We start from the raw sequence: 15088 nt of genomic DNA on the forward strand, positions 1-15088 counted from the left end.
TACGAGTAGCTCCATGGCTGATAATTTACAACTCATACATAAATCTTGGCCCCTTGCAGACACACTTACCAGAACGCCCTCCTACTGTCTCTGTACGTTCTTACTACCAACCAATTAGATTGTAAGCTCTTTGGTGCAGGGACTTATTTTCCTAAATATTACTTTTATGTCTGAAGCACTTCTTCCCATTATGATTTATTTGTTATTTATATGATTGTCACGTGTATTAGTGCTGTGAAGCGCAATGTACACTAATGGCACTATATGCAGTAAATAAAGACATAGATACATAGATATCTACCCTGTGTAAACACTTGGGTGACAAGTTGTTCTTACTGAGAAACATTTTATACACTCTGCACATGGGAAAGGTTTCTCCCCTGTGTAAATGCTCTGGTGTCTGAGGACTGTCCTCCTATTACGGAATTGATTATGATGTAATCCCCTTTTATGAATTGTTTGGTGTGTGTTGAGGTGCCTCTCAGTGCTGAAATGTTTCCCAAATTCTGTACAATTAAATAGTTGCTCCTTGTGTAAATCTGCTGGTGTAACGAGGTCCCACTTTGTATAAAAGGGTTTACCACACTCTGAACAAGCAAATTATTTCCCCTGTGAGAATCATGTGGTGTGTGAGGTCATTCATCCAAGAAACGTTTTGCCTATACTCTGTCCATGTGAAAGGCCTCTCCCTGCATGAATTTGTTGGTTTCTGAAGAGGTGGCCCTTAACACTGAATTGTTTCACACACTGAACAAGCAAATGGTTTCTCCACTGTAAATACTTGGGTGTGACAGTAGGTCACCCTTTGTACTGAATTGTTTCCAACACCCTGAACTAGGGTTAGGGCTGGGACCCGCTGCGCCAGGAGGCGCGGGCGGCCGCACGAGCGTTCCCCACCAGCAGGGGAATCCTCCCGAGCCGGTCCCAGTCCCCCCTCGCGGCACAGCTCACTTTACGCTGTGATGCTTCAGCCGCCAGGGGATACAAGAGAATTGTAAGCCCAAGCGGTGACGTGTCACGTGGTGTGGCTGTGAGCCAATGAGGAGGGGAGGATTCGGGGAGCGGGGAGGAGAGGGAAAGCAGCAGCACCAAGGGAGCCCCCCTCTCCTCCCTCCCACAGACTCTCTCCTCATAGTCTGCAGTGTAAGCAGATGGGAGGGGGGCTGGCAATGAGGAGGGGAGGCTTCGGGGAGCAGGGAGGCTGCGGGAAGCGGGACACATGTATTTACTACTGCCTGTCCTCACACTCATTTACATGCAGGGCCTGGGGGACGGGACTTTACAGGACCCGATTAAACTGGAGATATGTCAATATTATATTCCACTCCAGCACACGGACACACGTCATGGACGCGCCCCCCCTCGTCATGACCCCGCCCACCCGACCCGTTTGGTCACGCCCCCCCCCCCCCCCCCCCGCTTCAAAAAAAGTTTCCTGCAGACCGCAGATCGCGGTGCAGTGAGTTGCACGCGCCGCCGGCAAGCAAGACAGCCGTGCGAACGCGTTTAACGGGACCTTAGCCTTAGACAATAACAAAAAACTTCCCACCATAAGAGTATTAAGTAATTTATCGTGATAACAATATTCAGCAATATATTAACACCCAATAGAAAGCAAAAAAGCAAAAGTCCTCAAAATGTTCCAGGTCATTTATTGTGAAACATATTTCTTATACAAATGCATTTCATTTTTAATAAAGTGTAAAAAAGCAATTTTATATTTTAATTTTAAGAATAAAAAATGTTTCAATGAAAATGTTACACTAACTACACCCACACTAAAGCCCCTTTCTTCACCGTTTTATTTTTATTTATTTATAAAATGTTTTACCAGGAAGTAATACATGGAGAGTTACCTCTCATTGAGAAATGGGCATAGAGTTAAGATGACAAATAATACATGGTTACAAATACAGCTACATAAGTGAACAGGGTATACATTATATACTGTACAAGACATTGCATGCACAGTTAAAGATAATATATATTATAGGCGTATGAAACAGTTACAGACCAGATTAAAATGTGAGACAGCCTTAGTTTTGAAAGAACTTAAACTGGTGGTGGATGCGAGAGTCTCCGGTAGGTTACAGTTTTGGGGTGCACGGTAAGTGCATTTACACTTACCCCCTCGACCCCCCTTCTCCTGTACACATTAATAGGGCATGGGGAGGCGTGGGTTAATGGGCATTGGGAAGGAGTCGGTCAAGAGGCACAGGTGAGAGCCAAGAGAAATACGGGGGAGGAGAGAAAGGGGTTGAGTCATGGTGGAAGGGAAGGGTTAAGAGGCATGGCAGAGGGGAAGTGGTTAATATGGAGGGGTGAGATTACCAGCAGGAGGATTCCTTATAGCTGCAGCATGTGAAAGTCAAGGAGCTCCCAGACTCGCTCCCACTCCACTGTCTCTACCAGACCCACACTCAGTCCTCTCTCTGACACAGTCCCCACCCCCATGCCTCTGTGCCAGACCCACCCCCACCCTGCAGGTGCTGATAGGAATGCCATGGTAAGAAGTAATGGCAAGCATTGCGTTACCGTTCATTTTTATTACTGCAGTATTACTATGCTACTGGTATATTGCCCAACCCTACTTTGAACAATCACATATTTTACCTCATGTATGAATCCTCATGTGTATGTAGCCCTGGTCCCCTCTGGTGCCCCAGTTGCCCTCGCTTATCTCCACTGCAGCGGTGGACCTTGCTGGTGGGCGGGGAGGTGGATGTTGTAGAGGGGCAAGAGCATTGCCACGGCTTGCAGCGCTCTCCGGCTAAGGGCGCCGCCATCTTTAGGGTGCTCGCACATGCGCAGATGAGCAGCGGCGGCCATTACAGTTCAAACATGCTCAGTGTGCTAGGCGTATGTGGCAGCAGATAGGGATAGACTCCACGGGGACTACAGCCCCCAGCCTGCACAGGGACAAGCGAACACTTGGCCAAGGAGGGCCAATAGGAAGGCAGGGATTTCGGCAAGGAAGAGATACATTTGGCACGCTAGGAGAGCAACTCCAGTCGGTGCTGGGACAGGATAGGGGTAGGAGGTATGTGTACAGGGGTTGGTGACCTTCTGCACTAGGCCAGATTCCCCCCCTAGGCCCTGACTCCCCTCAGCTTGTGGTTGCTGCAGGTACCGGCCCATAGGATAGGGACACGGTCCTGTAATATCTGTATAGTGAGGGACACAGACAGGACACGGCTGTCTCCTGTTAACCGGTGGTCTAGGACCAGACCTCAAATACAAGAACACTAAGGTTGCACCATCCACACGGGACCCACCCAACTAGAGGCGGAGGCTTCGCAGGTTACTATACCGGATCCGTGTATCCCATCATCCGCAAGACAGAGTCCGCACGCCCGGGTGCTGGAGCAACCGGCAGGTACCTATATCAAAGTGCACCAGCCAAGTATGCACAGCATAGTGGCAGTACTGGCCACAGGACAAGTGTGGGGCTGTAATTGTGGACACTAAAGGGATAGAGTGCCCAAGGGCCTCATACAGAACTGTGGACACGGTGTGGGGTAACATCGTGGTGAGGTACGGTCATGCGAGGTGCATGGGTAGTTGTATCCATAGTACAGTTATTAGAGTGTTAAGCTTACTTTGCCAGTAAAGGTACTGTTATTTTAAACTGTGTGGTTTGTAGTTCAAAATGCGTAGGAGGTTGCTCTCATCCGTTTGTTGGATGTTATTATATTAATAATGAATTTTGTTTATCCTGGGATCCACTTCATTGGATTGTGCGCCAGTTCTCCTCTTTCCTCTACAGCTATCTACATTTACTTGGCTGCACGTCTTCTAGAAATTTGGATCAGCGCAATATGCAAGTACTTTTCATATCTTTTGGAGGGGGACCATCCCAATTGGAGGTGTCATCGGGTTTTATTGCTTGCCCCTACATCAGGAATCATTTGGCCCACAGATATCATTATGTCTTATTAGCCTGAGTCCATTTTCAACTACCATTGATGATCGAGCATTTGAGCGCAGTTGTCACTATAAATTCTACGTGTGTGAGGAGGTGGCTCATTTGAGAAATGCTTTTCCCACACTCTGCACCTCTGAATGGTTTCTCCCCTGTATGAATCCTGTGGTGTGTGAGGAGGTGGCTCATTTGAGAAAAAGAAAATACTGTAAAAAACACTAATGCCTTGAACTTAATCACTATAATTATTGAATGTGCTTACAAAAAAAACCTCAATAAAGAGCTAGGCAGCCTGATAAATGTGATTGATACAAATCACTCCCAATAGTACAACACAATAATATCGGAGCATAATTACAATATTCAAATCACCTAATGTAATCACTGACCCAATGACAGTCCAGCCCTTAGAATCCAGACATGATTACATAAGTCTTGATAGATGTAAGAATGTGGAAGGTAACCAGCATTCAGCAGCAACAGCTGCAGTAAACATCCTGGTAGAGAGCAGGAGAGGGACTTCACAGGTCTCTTCAAACCTCGGACGCCGCTTCCACGTGTCCTGCTGGCACGATCACAGACCCGCTGTGTACGTCACCGTCGGATGACGCGGTTTGTGCATGCTTCGTGGTTACAAGTCCCAGAGCTGTACTGCGCATATAGCGCAGACCACAAATGTCTCCAAAGTCTCTCTAAACAGTATACATGTACCACAGATGGTAGCAAGAGTCCACACCAGTGCCAGTGAAATACAACTGTGTAAAACACCACCCTACGCATTTCATGACACTCAGTCACTTCATATGGGGCATGTACATGTGAAGAGTTTCTCCCCTGTATGGATCCGCTAATGCTCCGTCTTCAGAAAAAAGCTTTTACTATACTCTGTACATGTGAATGGTTTCTCACCTGTATGAGTCATCTGGTGTGGGAGAAGGATGCTCTTAATACGGAAACTATGTACATGTGAATGGTTTCTCTCCTGCATGAATCCGCTCATGGTTGAGGAGCGCAGACTTCCGAGAAAAGCTTTTACTACACTCTGTACATGTGAATGGTTTCTCCCCTGTATGAGTCATCTGGTGTCTGAGGAGGTTGTTCTTAGCATTGAATTGTTTCCCACATACTGAACATGGGAATGGCTTCTCCCCTGTATGAATCCACTCATGGTTGAGGAGCTCCGCCTTTGTAGAAAAGCTTTTACTACACTCTGTACATGTGAATGGTTTCTCCCCTGTATGAGTCATATGGTGTCTGACGAGGTGGCTCTTACTACTAAATTGTTTCCCACACTCTGTACATGTGAATGGTTTTTCTCTTGTATGAATCCTCTGGTGTCTGAGGAGATTGTTCTTAAATGTGAATTGTTTCCCACACTCTGTACATGTGAATGGTTTCTCCCCTGTATGAATCCACTCATGATTGTGGAGTTCTCTCTTCTGAGAAAAGCTTTTACTACACTCTGCACATGTGAATGGTTTCTCTCCTGTATGAGTCATCTGGTGTATAAGGAGACGGCTCTTACTACTAAATTGTTTCCCACACTCTGTACATGTGAATGGTTTTTCTCTTGTATGAATCCTCTGGTGTCTAAGGAGATTGTTCTTAAATGTGAATTGTTTCCCACACTCTGTACATGTGAATGGTTTCTCAACCTGTATGAATCCGCTCATGGTTGATGAGCTCTCTCTTGCAAGAAAAGCTTTTACTACACTCTGTACATGAATATGGTTTCTCCCCTGTATGAGTCATCTGGTGACTGAGGAGGGTTTTCTTACTTCTGAATTGTTTCCCACACTCTGAACATGTGAATGGCTTCTCCCCTGTATGAATCCGCTCATGGTTGAGGAACTCTGCCTTCCGAGAAAAGCTTTTACTACACTCTGTACATGTGAATGGTTTCTCCCCTGTATGAGTCATCTGGTGACTGAGGAGGGTTTTCTTACTTCTGAATTGTTTCCCACACTCTGAACATGTGAATGGCTTCTCCCCTGTATGAATCCGCTCATGGTTGAGGAACTCTGCCTTCCGAGAAAAGCTTTTACTACACTCTGTACATGTGAATGGTTTCTCCCCTGTATAAACCCTCTGATGATTGAGGAGGGTCCTTTTAGTACTTAACTGTTTCCCCCACACTGTACAAGTAAAATGAGTCACTGCTATCTGAATCATCTGGTGTGGAAGAAGTTTCCCCTTCAGTGAGAAACTGCTCCCACCATCTGTACATGTAAAGGTTTGCTCCCTAGTGGGGACACAAAGGTGTGTGAGCATGTCCCTGTCCAGTGAGAAGCTTTTGCCACACTGACAACAGAGAAAAGGCTGAGCACCGCGGCTTCTTAAATCTCTCGCATAGCTTTTGCTGGACCCATATTTAGAGTCCGTCTCTGCTGTGTGCTGTATAAGGTCTGAAAAGTCACTATCATGTGGCACTGGTTCCTTATATGTGTCCAAAACGTGACAGGAATCATTATTTTTTGGCACTTCTGGGCTGCGAGGAGTCAGACAGCTTCTGGATGTATCAGAGCTCAAGTTCTGTTCCTCATTCAGGCCGTTCTCTAAAAGAAGTAGACAAAAAAGACAGAATAAATGTTTTCTATCTGTAAATCAAATTACTGAAAGCAAATTACAAATACAAAACACTGAAGAATCTATTTCACCAATACTTAATTAACAATATATTCTCTTCACCCAGGGTTTTAAAATTTTGGCACATGGACATCCAGTGGCCCCTAATGACTGTGGTGGTGGTCCCGAAGGCCTGAAATGTATTTGTAGCAGCTCTCACAGTGAAATCATTGATACATATATAGAGGGTGTACCGCTGTGGTACGGTACTACTTGTACTGCTTTCACCTGTTAGGATAACCGAAGGCTTGAGCCTCCGCCACTGGGAGCCTGGGGTGCACTTACACTCGGTGCAGCGCCTCCACTGATGAGGGATCCCAACGGGGTGGGAGTATGCCCTTATCAGAACCCACATATACAATACCACACGTGATTGGATAAACAGTATTTACTAACCGGAATGATAAGAACACTTAGCATATAACCAACATAATATTACCCTGCATACACAGCAATACATTATCATGCATATGAAACTGAGTGTGTGCTTATAATCAGTCCTGGATCACCTTAGTCCCTGGTGTACCACTGTGCCAGGGCCCTTAACCTATTAGTGTCCACCAGCTATGGATAGAGTGTGTGTGTGTGTGGGACAGCTCTTCCTGGTGTTGGGGCCCGTTGGTGCACTTTACCGTAATACCTTCCTGGTTACGGTCCTAACCAGGAGAATCCTTGATTACTCTGCAACACCGCCACGTGATCCCACGCCGTACTGCGCTGCTTCCTGCAGAAGGGGTGAACACTCTGACTTCACAGGGGAGGGATCCCCAGCCGGATGATCCTCTGCACGCTGTCCTTACTATGGATCAGATGCCACACCAGCACTCAGGCTGCACTGGTAATCAGGCAAAGTCCTGCAGCATTACCTCTCTCCAACTATAGAAAAAGGTCCCTACAATAAGGCCTTCCCTATACAGCACTCTCAGCATCTCTACAGTGACTCAGGGAACTAACTGGGCCCTAGGGATTTGACCTCTGACCTAGTCCCTGGAGCACAGCTCCGTGGACCTAACCTGCAGCCTCAGGCTCCTGGTCTTCACTGCCTGCTTCCTCTCCCAGCAGGCAATAGTCCTTCCTGCTCTTTCAGGAGAATCCTGCAGCCTCAATGGTTCCTTGGTATCAGGTGGTGTCACTGCCCCTGAGCATCATGGGGATTGTAGTCCCGCCTACAGCCTTTTACATAGGAAGCCTCGTCCTCTCTCTATAATGGCCGCCGCTCCGCACCTCACGCTGTTCCAATCCCTCTAATGGCCGCCGGAAGGTGCCCCTTGCCTGCCTTACTCGCAAGGACCCCGTTGCTCGTGATCGCCACTACTGCGCATGCGCAACTCTTCAAAGTGCGCTCGCACAGCCAAAATGGCGGCCCTCCGCCGCAGAGATCACCGCCGACTCCGCCGCCCCTCCGGCACACACACTAGGCAGCGAGAGGGAAAGCAGAAGCACAGGGAGACCGGAACACAAGGAGACTGGGGGGGTACCTGGCTACACATATATAACTTGTATTTATTACTGTATTCATTATTTAAGGGTACATGTACATCCTCCAAATAATTAACATTAAAATGTCCAGGAGAAGTAAAGTTAAGGAACTCCTGGTCTATCATATTAGTGCGTTAACAATATCAACTAAACCAGACAGCAACCTATAGTGTAAAGATACTGTAGATGTATGTATGTTTTTATTTATATTAGGCCCGCAGTGTACTCAGCGCTTTACAGCAGAAACAATACAGAACAGGGAATTATAATACAATAAGTGCAACAAACACAATTAGACAATAGAAACAGAAATCCCTGCCCTGGAGAGCTTACAATCTAAGTGATGCAGTGACTACACTGCCCATGTAATCTTCTGCCATAAGACCCACATAAACTACACTGCTCCATTTTGTGTCATATTATGTCAGTCACAAATACTATTCATATAATTTCCCAAGCACGCGGCCTTGGTGTAATATTTGACTCCTCTCTTTCCTTCTTCTCTCACATTCAAAACAAAGACAAAAAGGAGCACTGCAGAAAAGAAGAACTGGAGGCAAAAGTAGAAACAATAAAAGAATTAATGAGTGACGAAGTTGAGACATTAGGGGGTCTGACATAACAACATACAGTAACAGCATTTTGGATGAAGCCATTTTGTTTGAATATTTCAATCCGCCATCTTTTCTTGTCTCTGTGTTTAATTTCTGTATGAACAAACGTGTGAAACAGACATGGAATGTTTTCACTCCTAGCTGACTTTATTGATCTTTCCTCATCCAATCAGCTTCAAATTGAAAGTGTAAACAGGCTAGAGGTTGTGAGAACCCGTGAGATAAGCTCAGATTCTTACAGAGAAACTGATTCTCATACAATGTGCCAAGTGGCAGAATAGGCACATCCCATTTAACCCCATAATGATTTTTAGCTGACAGACAGTTATCCAGTATTATTATGTATTACAAAATGACATCAGCTTTAGTATTGTTATGTATTACAAAATGAGGTAATATTTAGTGACGTGCAAGCCCCCCCATAAAGGGGTGGGGCTTTAGGTTTTAGGGTATAAATATATGGCATACTGTGTTATTGGGAGAGTTTTTTTCAAAAGCTGTCTCCGTTATGCACTTGACTTGAATAAATTCACGTGTTATTCTGTTTCAAAATAACCTCAGACTGTGTTTTTTATTTACGCTTTTCTCATGAGACACACAGACCAAGTTAAAAGAGAAACCTCCAACGCGTTTCTCACCATGGGCACTTCATCAAAGAGTGGTTTCCTGAGTCTAGAGTGTCCCGTTATAGGCACTCCCCCCGGAAATACTGCCTACCTGTATCCCAGGTAAAAACGTCCCATGGGAACAAAACAGTCCGGGGAAAATGTAACCACGGAAAGAAGGCAGTATAACTGTGGGGGAGAAAACCAGCAAAAGGACACAATAAAGAATACAATAACAAAAAACGTAAATAGACTCATAAAAATTCAATGAAAAAGCATCAAATTTAAAAATGGATAGGACGTGGAGAGAATAAAATTATTTAAATTAAATTAACTAACACCAAATAATATAATATAATCACGTAATAATATAATCATGTAATAATATAATCATGTAATAATATACATATTATGCAGGCTAAAGATGACTCTAAAGATGGCTCTACGCGTTTCGCTGTGATCACAACAGCTTCCAGCTGCTGTGAACACAGCGAAACGCGTAGAGCCATCTTTAGCCTGCGCAGCTGTTGTAAACTGAAGGCGCCGAGTTTGCTGCTTTTCCCTGCTGCTTGCTTCATTGTTTGCCATACCGGAAGTCGTCATTCCTTCACCGGTTGTGACGTCACACGCCATCCATCGCGATCCGACGGGGGTCAATTGGAAGTGCAGCAGCAAGAGTTCCATCTTCCAGCGCTCTTCTGCCTCAAGAAAAACGCTATGTGTACATGTTTTATGTACTTATTGTGAGTACATTTCTTATATATGTTTTTAACTTATACATTTGAATTTTCGTTCTACACCATGGTCTCCCCTTGTTTTCCATGATACCCCCACTCGAGTGGGGCTTCTCCTGTATCACCAGCTGTTTGGGTTCCTGCAACTGTGGTTTATCACTTACCTGCTGACCTGCTAAATGCTGATATAACTACCTACTTGGTGTAAATAGGCACTCAATAGAGCCAAGATTTTTTACAAACTAATTGTTATTATACTGCACCATCATTTTGTATTTTCTATTTTTGGGGTGTTCCCGATACCATCGCTCCCTTCCAACTGTATCTACATTATCTTGAGGGGAATCTGTACATATTCCCCGTGAAGGTTGAGAATCTGTTTTTGTGGCACCTTACAATTCACTATATATGTGTATTTATCACTTTAATCACTAGCACTGTTGTTTAGCGCCGTTCTAAGTCACTTGGGTTAATTCGGAGAATGTTGGTCGACACTAAAATGTCTGTGGGTTTGCAAATAAATGCGGGGGTTTAAAATGGCCGCCCAGCCAAAGTAAAGTGAAGACTCTGTGAGAAAAGTCTGTCCTACTGTGTATGACTGCCAGTTCTGCATACAACATACACAGGGAAAAGTGTGAAAAGTATTGACGCAATAGCACCTCCAGAGGTCAGGGTGAAGAATACTCCTGAAAGTGCAAAAATGGAGGAAAAAACGTGTTTAATGTGTCACGTGTCCGACCACACAAAGTGGTGTCCTTTCAGGAATGAGTGTCTGAGTACCCAGTGTGTCCCCACAGAGCAGTATGAGAGGGAGCACGAGAAGATCCAGAAACTGGACCAGAGCTAGAGGAGCAGAGACGCTGCTCCATCCCCAACAGTCAGGATGACCAGGAGAAAGAAACCTGGGAAAGGTAGGCTGATAGGACCCTAGTAACGGGATTTGTAGAGGCCCTAGACGTAATGAAGGCAGAGTTTCTAAATGTAATGAGGGATGCGTTCATGCATACAGAGCCAGCGCAAGGAAGAGATTGAGGCACTGAGAGCAGAATTGCGAGATGTACGCAATGAACAGGATTCTCACACAAGTGGACTAAACGTATTGAAAAGGGAGAAAAGCATTCAAATTATTCAGAAGCCCTGCAAAGCTCTTATCCAAGGAAGAAGGGAAAGAGAAAATTATCGGCGTATACGCGCTGCAACTATCGTCCTACAAGCTGCCTACAGAGGGATTAAAACTCGTCAGTTTAATCATCGAAGTTCTCCCTGACCTGCTATCCTTATTAAGGAACAGGTATTTATAGCAGCTAGGTTTGCTGCTTGATTTTCTCTCCTAGAACCTGGAGGCACGCTGCTCCTCTGTATGCAGTTCTGGGAGGACGCCCCCATCATGACTTTCACGGAAGATTGCCTGGACTCTTGGGACGCTGTCCCCATCTATCAGTTAAGCTATGTCTAAAGACTGTGGCTATTATTGCGTATCTAATGACCCTAAATGAGAGGGTATTGTTTAAGCTGCGGAACCAGGTTAGTTAGGGAAGGGTCCCTTGAATTTGTTTTCCCAAATGCGTTTCATGAAATCTATTGATGGTCAGACGCCCATAACTCTGCATTTCCAACATTTATACGTGTTTGAGACCATATTGCACTTCCAACTCTGCTGCATGTGGCTTGTCCCAGAACACCCAGCAGGCCTGGGGACTTCCTATGAGAGGCAATTAACCATGAATATTTGCTAAATGTGACCATGCTCCTTGTAACAGGATAACACCCCTTTGTGCAGACAAAGGGGAAAAGGTACTCACCAGAGACAGGAAATTGAACAGTTTCACTCTTTATTGTGGTCAGATGTTCCTCAGTGTCCGGCTCTTCTTTCTCCGACTTAATCTCTAAACTCTCCAGTACAACTACTGGGAAACCTAGCAATAAGAAAAGGGAAATCCATCATGTAAAGCAGGGAGTGGGGGCGCTTCTTGTGATGTCGTATACAGAAATACTCTATACTTATCCCTATGGGGGAGGGGTGAAGTGAATGATTTTACTTTATTAATAACCCTTTGAGTGCTGAAGAAGTTTTTACCCACAAGTGCTGAAAACATTTTGGAGCTACCAATGTTCAAACCTCAATATAACCTTAGACAAATGATTTTTTCATTAGGACAGGTATCTTATTATTCTATGCACGCTTTAATATTATTTCCCAAAATATTGAACACATTTCAGTCAATTTTTAAACATACTGATTACAGACAAGTGAGGATGTAAGGGTACTTACCACAAACAGGAAATGCATCTATTTCTTCCTTTATTGGGGTCAGATGTTCCTCAGTGTTCGGCTCTTCTTTCTCCGACTTAATCTCTAAACTCTCCAGTACAACTACTGGGAAACCTGGCAATAAGAAAAGGGAAATCCATCATGTAAAGCTGGGAGTGGGGGCGCTTCTTGTGATGTCATATACAGAAATACTCTATACTTATCCCTATGGGGGAGGGGTGAAGTGAATGATTTTACTTTATTAATAACCCTTTGAGTGCTGAAGAAGTTTTTACCCACAAGTGCTGAAAACATTTTGGAGCTACCAATGTTCAAACCTCAATATAACCTTAGACAAATTATTTTTTCATTAGGACAGGTATCTTATTATTCTATGCACGCTTTAATATTATTTCCCAAAATATTGTACACATTCCAGTCAATTTTTAAACATACTGAATAAAGACAAGTGAGGATGTAAGGGTACTTACCACAAACAGGAAATGCATCTATTTCTTCCTTTATTGGGGTCAGATGTTCCACTGTGTCGGTCTCTTCTTTCTCTGACTTAATCTCTAACCTCTCCGGTACAACCACTGGGAAACCTGGCAACAAGAAAAGGAAAATCCATCATGTAAAGCTGGGAGTGGGGGCGCTTCTTGTGATTTCACCTCCTCTGATATTGGCATAATATAATACCTCTTGTAAAGAAATGTATTACTAGCCCTTCTGGCAGAAAATGACAGGTGAAGATATATTACCTTCTTACCTGCTGGTGGTTCTATAAGAAAACAAGATTAGTTTGGGTGTTTGACTAGCATAACTGCAAAATAATCAGATATTCCCCCCTTGCAGATTTCAAAGACACCAAAATATCTCCTCTACTCACTTAAGTGTGGATCCATGCTGGCAGAGGGCAACGCTGCTCTGGAGGTGCTGGCAGTGGGCAGTGCTGCTATGGAGGTGCTGGCAGTGGGCAGTGCTGCTCTGGGAGGTGCTGGCAGTGGGCAGTGCTGCTCTTGAAGGTGCTGGTAGTCGGCAGTGCTGCTCTGGAGGTGCTGGCAGTGGGCAGTGCTGCTCTGGAGGTGCTGGCAGTGGGCAGTCCTGCTCTGGAGGTGCTAGCAGTGCTGCTCTGGAGGTGCTGGGAGTGGGCAGCGCTGCTCTGGAGGTGCTGGCAGTGGGCAGTGCTGCTCTGGAGGTGCTGGCAGTGGGCAGTGCTACTCTGGAGGTGCTGACCGGAGGTTACTTAATCTATATGTGTTGGGTTTTAGAATGTGCCTGTATATAAAACAGAATTGGAATGATCAGATTTTTGGACAAATATACAGCATTTAGTATCAGCTTTTCAAACCTAAATTATTAACCCCAAAGGAGTCGGAGAAGACAGGGGCACCAAAAAACACATATGGTCCATTTGCAAATAGGCACTTGATTTCAGACACTGCAAAACTTTAATGTCTCAGGATTGTGTCACAACACAACCATCTAGAAAAGTATAAAGAGAGTCGGAGATTAGCAGCCAAAAGACCAGTAAAGTCCTCATAGTGTAACATAGTAACATACTGTACAGTTCCATAGTATGAATAAAAAGCAGATACAGTACATGAGTGAGACTTTGATAAATGCTCCCGATACTCTCAGGTCCAGCAGTTCTGCTCCATACTGACACAGTCTCACTTTCCTATTTCATACGGTGAGAAGTGGGTAATGCAGAGGAACCAGTGCAGTAACTTCCCCTCACCTTACCCCACCATAATAAATAGGGGGGTTTGAGCCCTCACACCCTCATTAATTTGTTCCTCGATCACCTCCAGTTTCTCACATTCAGCACATTTGTACCTGGCAGGACATGCTTATATAAAGGAATGCCTGGGGAAACACTGACATTTTACTCACTGATTATTTATTTTCTCCTGGTCTCTCAATGTCAGCACATGACATGAGGGAATAGGCTCTGCCCATCTGAAGGTAGGACACAGACTTCTGACCTGCTCACACCCTTACAAGCCCCGTCCTATTATGACGGGATCACTGCTTCCCGACCCAGATAATTTCCAGAGGAATAGGTATATTCTGATTCTGAATCAAAAGCACTATTCTCTGTGTTATATCTGTGGAACGTATCTACACATATAATACACATATTGTAAACACAATAAGAAAGGCTTCAAGATTGTAAATAATAATATTTATTATATATATATATATATATATATATATATATATATATATATATAAATATTTATTATTTATATATATAAATATATATATCATTTAATATATAAAATTGAAATTTGTGGGGTTGATAGAATAAAAGCTGCCGCAGCAGTACTAACAAACACCCGTTTTTTCCCTGGCTTTGATAAAGCGCCTCCACGGCGGGAAACGCGTCAGTTTTTTAACCTTAGTGTGTTTGTTCTTTTTTTGGCTATAATGCCTAATAAATAATTTATTTTTTTGCATCAGGCCCTCTTCTTTTGATTTTTCTTTCCGGCAGTGCTCTGCTCTCTCACCACGTTCTTGACCTTTACCCAAGCATTGCAGCACGCCTCGGTTTTTTTGAATACGGAGCAGCTGTTCCAACTGAGAGGATTCCCCCTTCTAGCTGCGCAGTGGATTGGGTTCAGCCAGTGTGCAGCCGATAACCCTGTCCCCTCACCTGTACCGGGAAGTTCCAGCACTGACGGACCCAGCGTGGAGGATTTGTAGCGTTCCGTCTTCCCCACCAGCAGCCGCCACCTACCCCCCTGCAGCGACGGACCGGCACATCAGGAGACATCCAGCAGGCACCCGGTAAGACGACAGGAGACTCTGCGTGCAGGTCTCCATTACATCTGTCAGTCCCCTTCAACCGGGTT

General features: G+C 44.7%; 2 protein-coding genes across 3 annotated transcripts in view; both read right to left on the bottom strand.

Moving 5' to 3' along the window:
- LOC142488021 (uncharacterized) overlaps positions 1-15088 on the bottom strand; it is a 323903-nt gene that overhangs the window by 147432 nt on the left and 161383 nt on the right. The gene's annotated exons all lie outside the window — the stretch shown is intronic.
- On the bottom strand, positions 5457-13571 carry LOC142488034 (uncharacterized). The gene is made up of 5 exons (XM_075588386.1): positions 13120-13571; positions 12722-12835; positions 12252-12365; positions 11782-11895; positions 5457-6477 (listed from the first exon to the last, which is right to left on the bottom strand). The coding sequence occupies exons 1-5, from the start codon at positions 13133-13135 to the stop codon at positions 5573-5575; spliced, it is 1263 nt and encodes a 420-aa protein (XP_075444501.1). The 5' UTR covers positions 13136-13571; the 3' UTR covers positions 5457-5572.

The sequence above is a fragment of the Ascaphus truei genome, chromosome 2 (genome assembly GCF_040206685.1).
Source record: "Ascaphus truei isolate aAscTru1 chromosome 2, aAscTru1.hap1, whole genome shotgun sequence".
Lineage (NCBI taxonomy): Eukaryota > Metazoa > Chordata > Amphibia > Anura > Ascaphidae > Ascaphus > Ascaphus truei.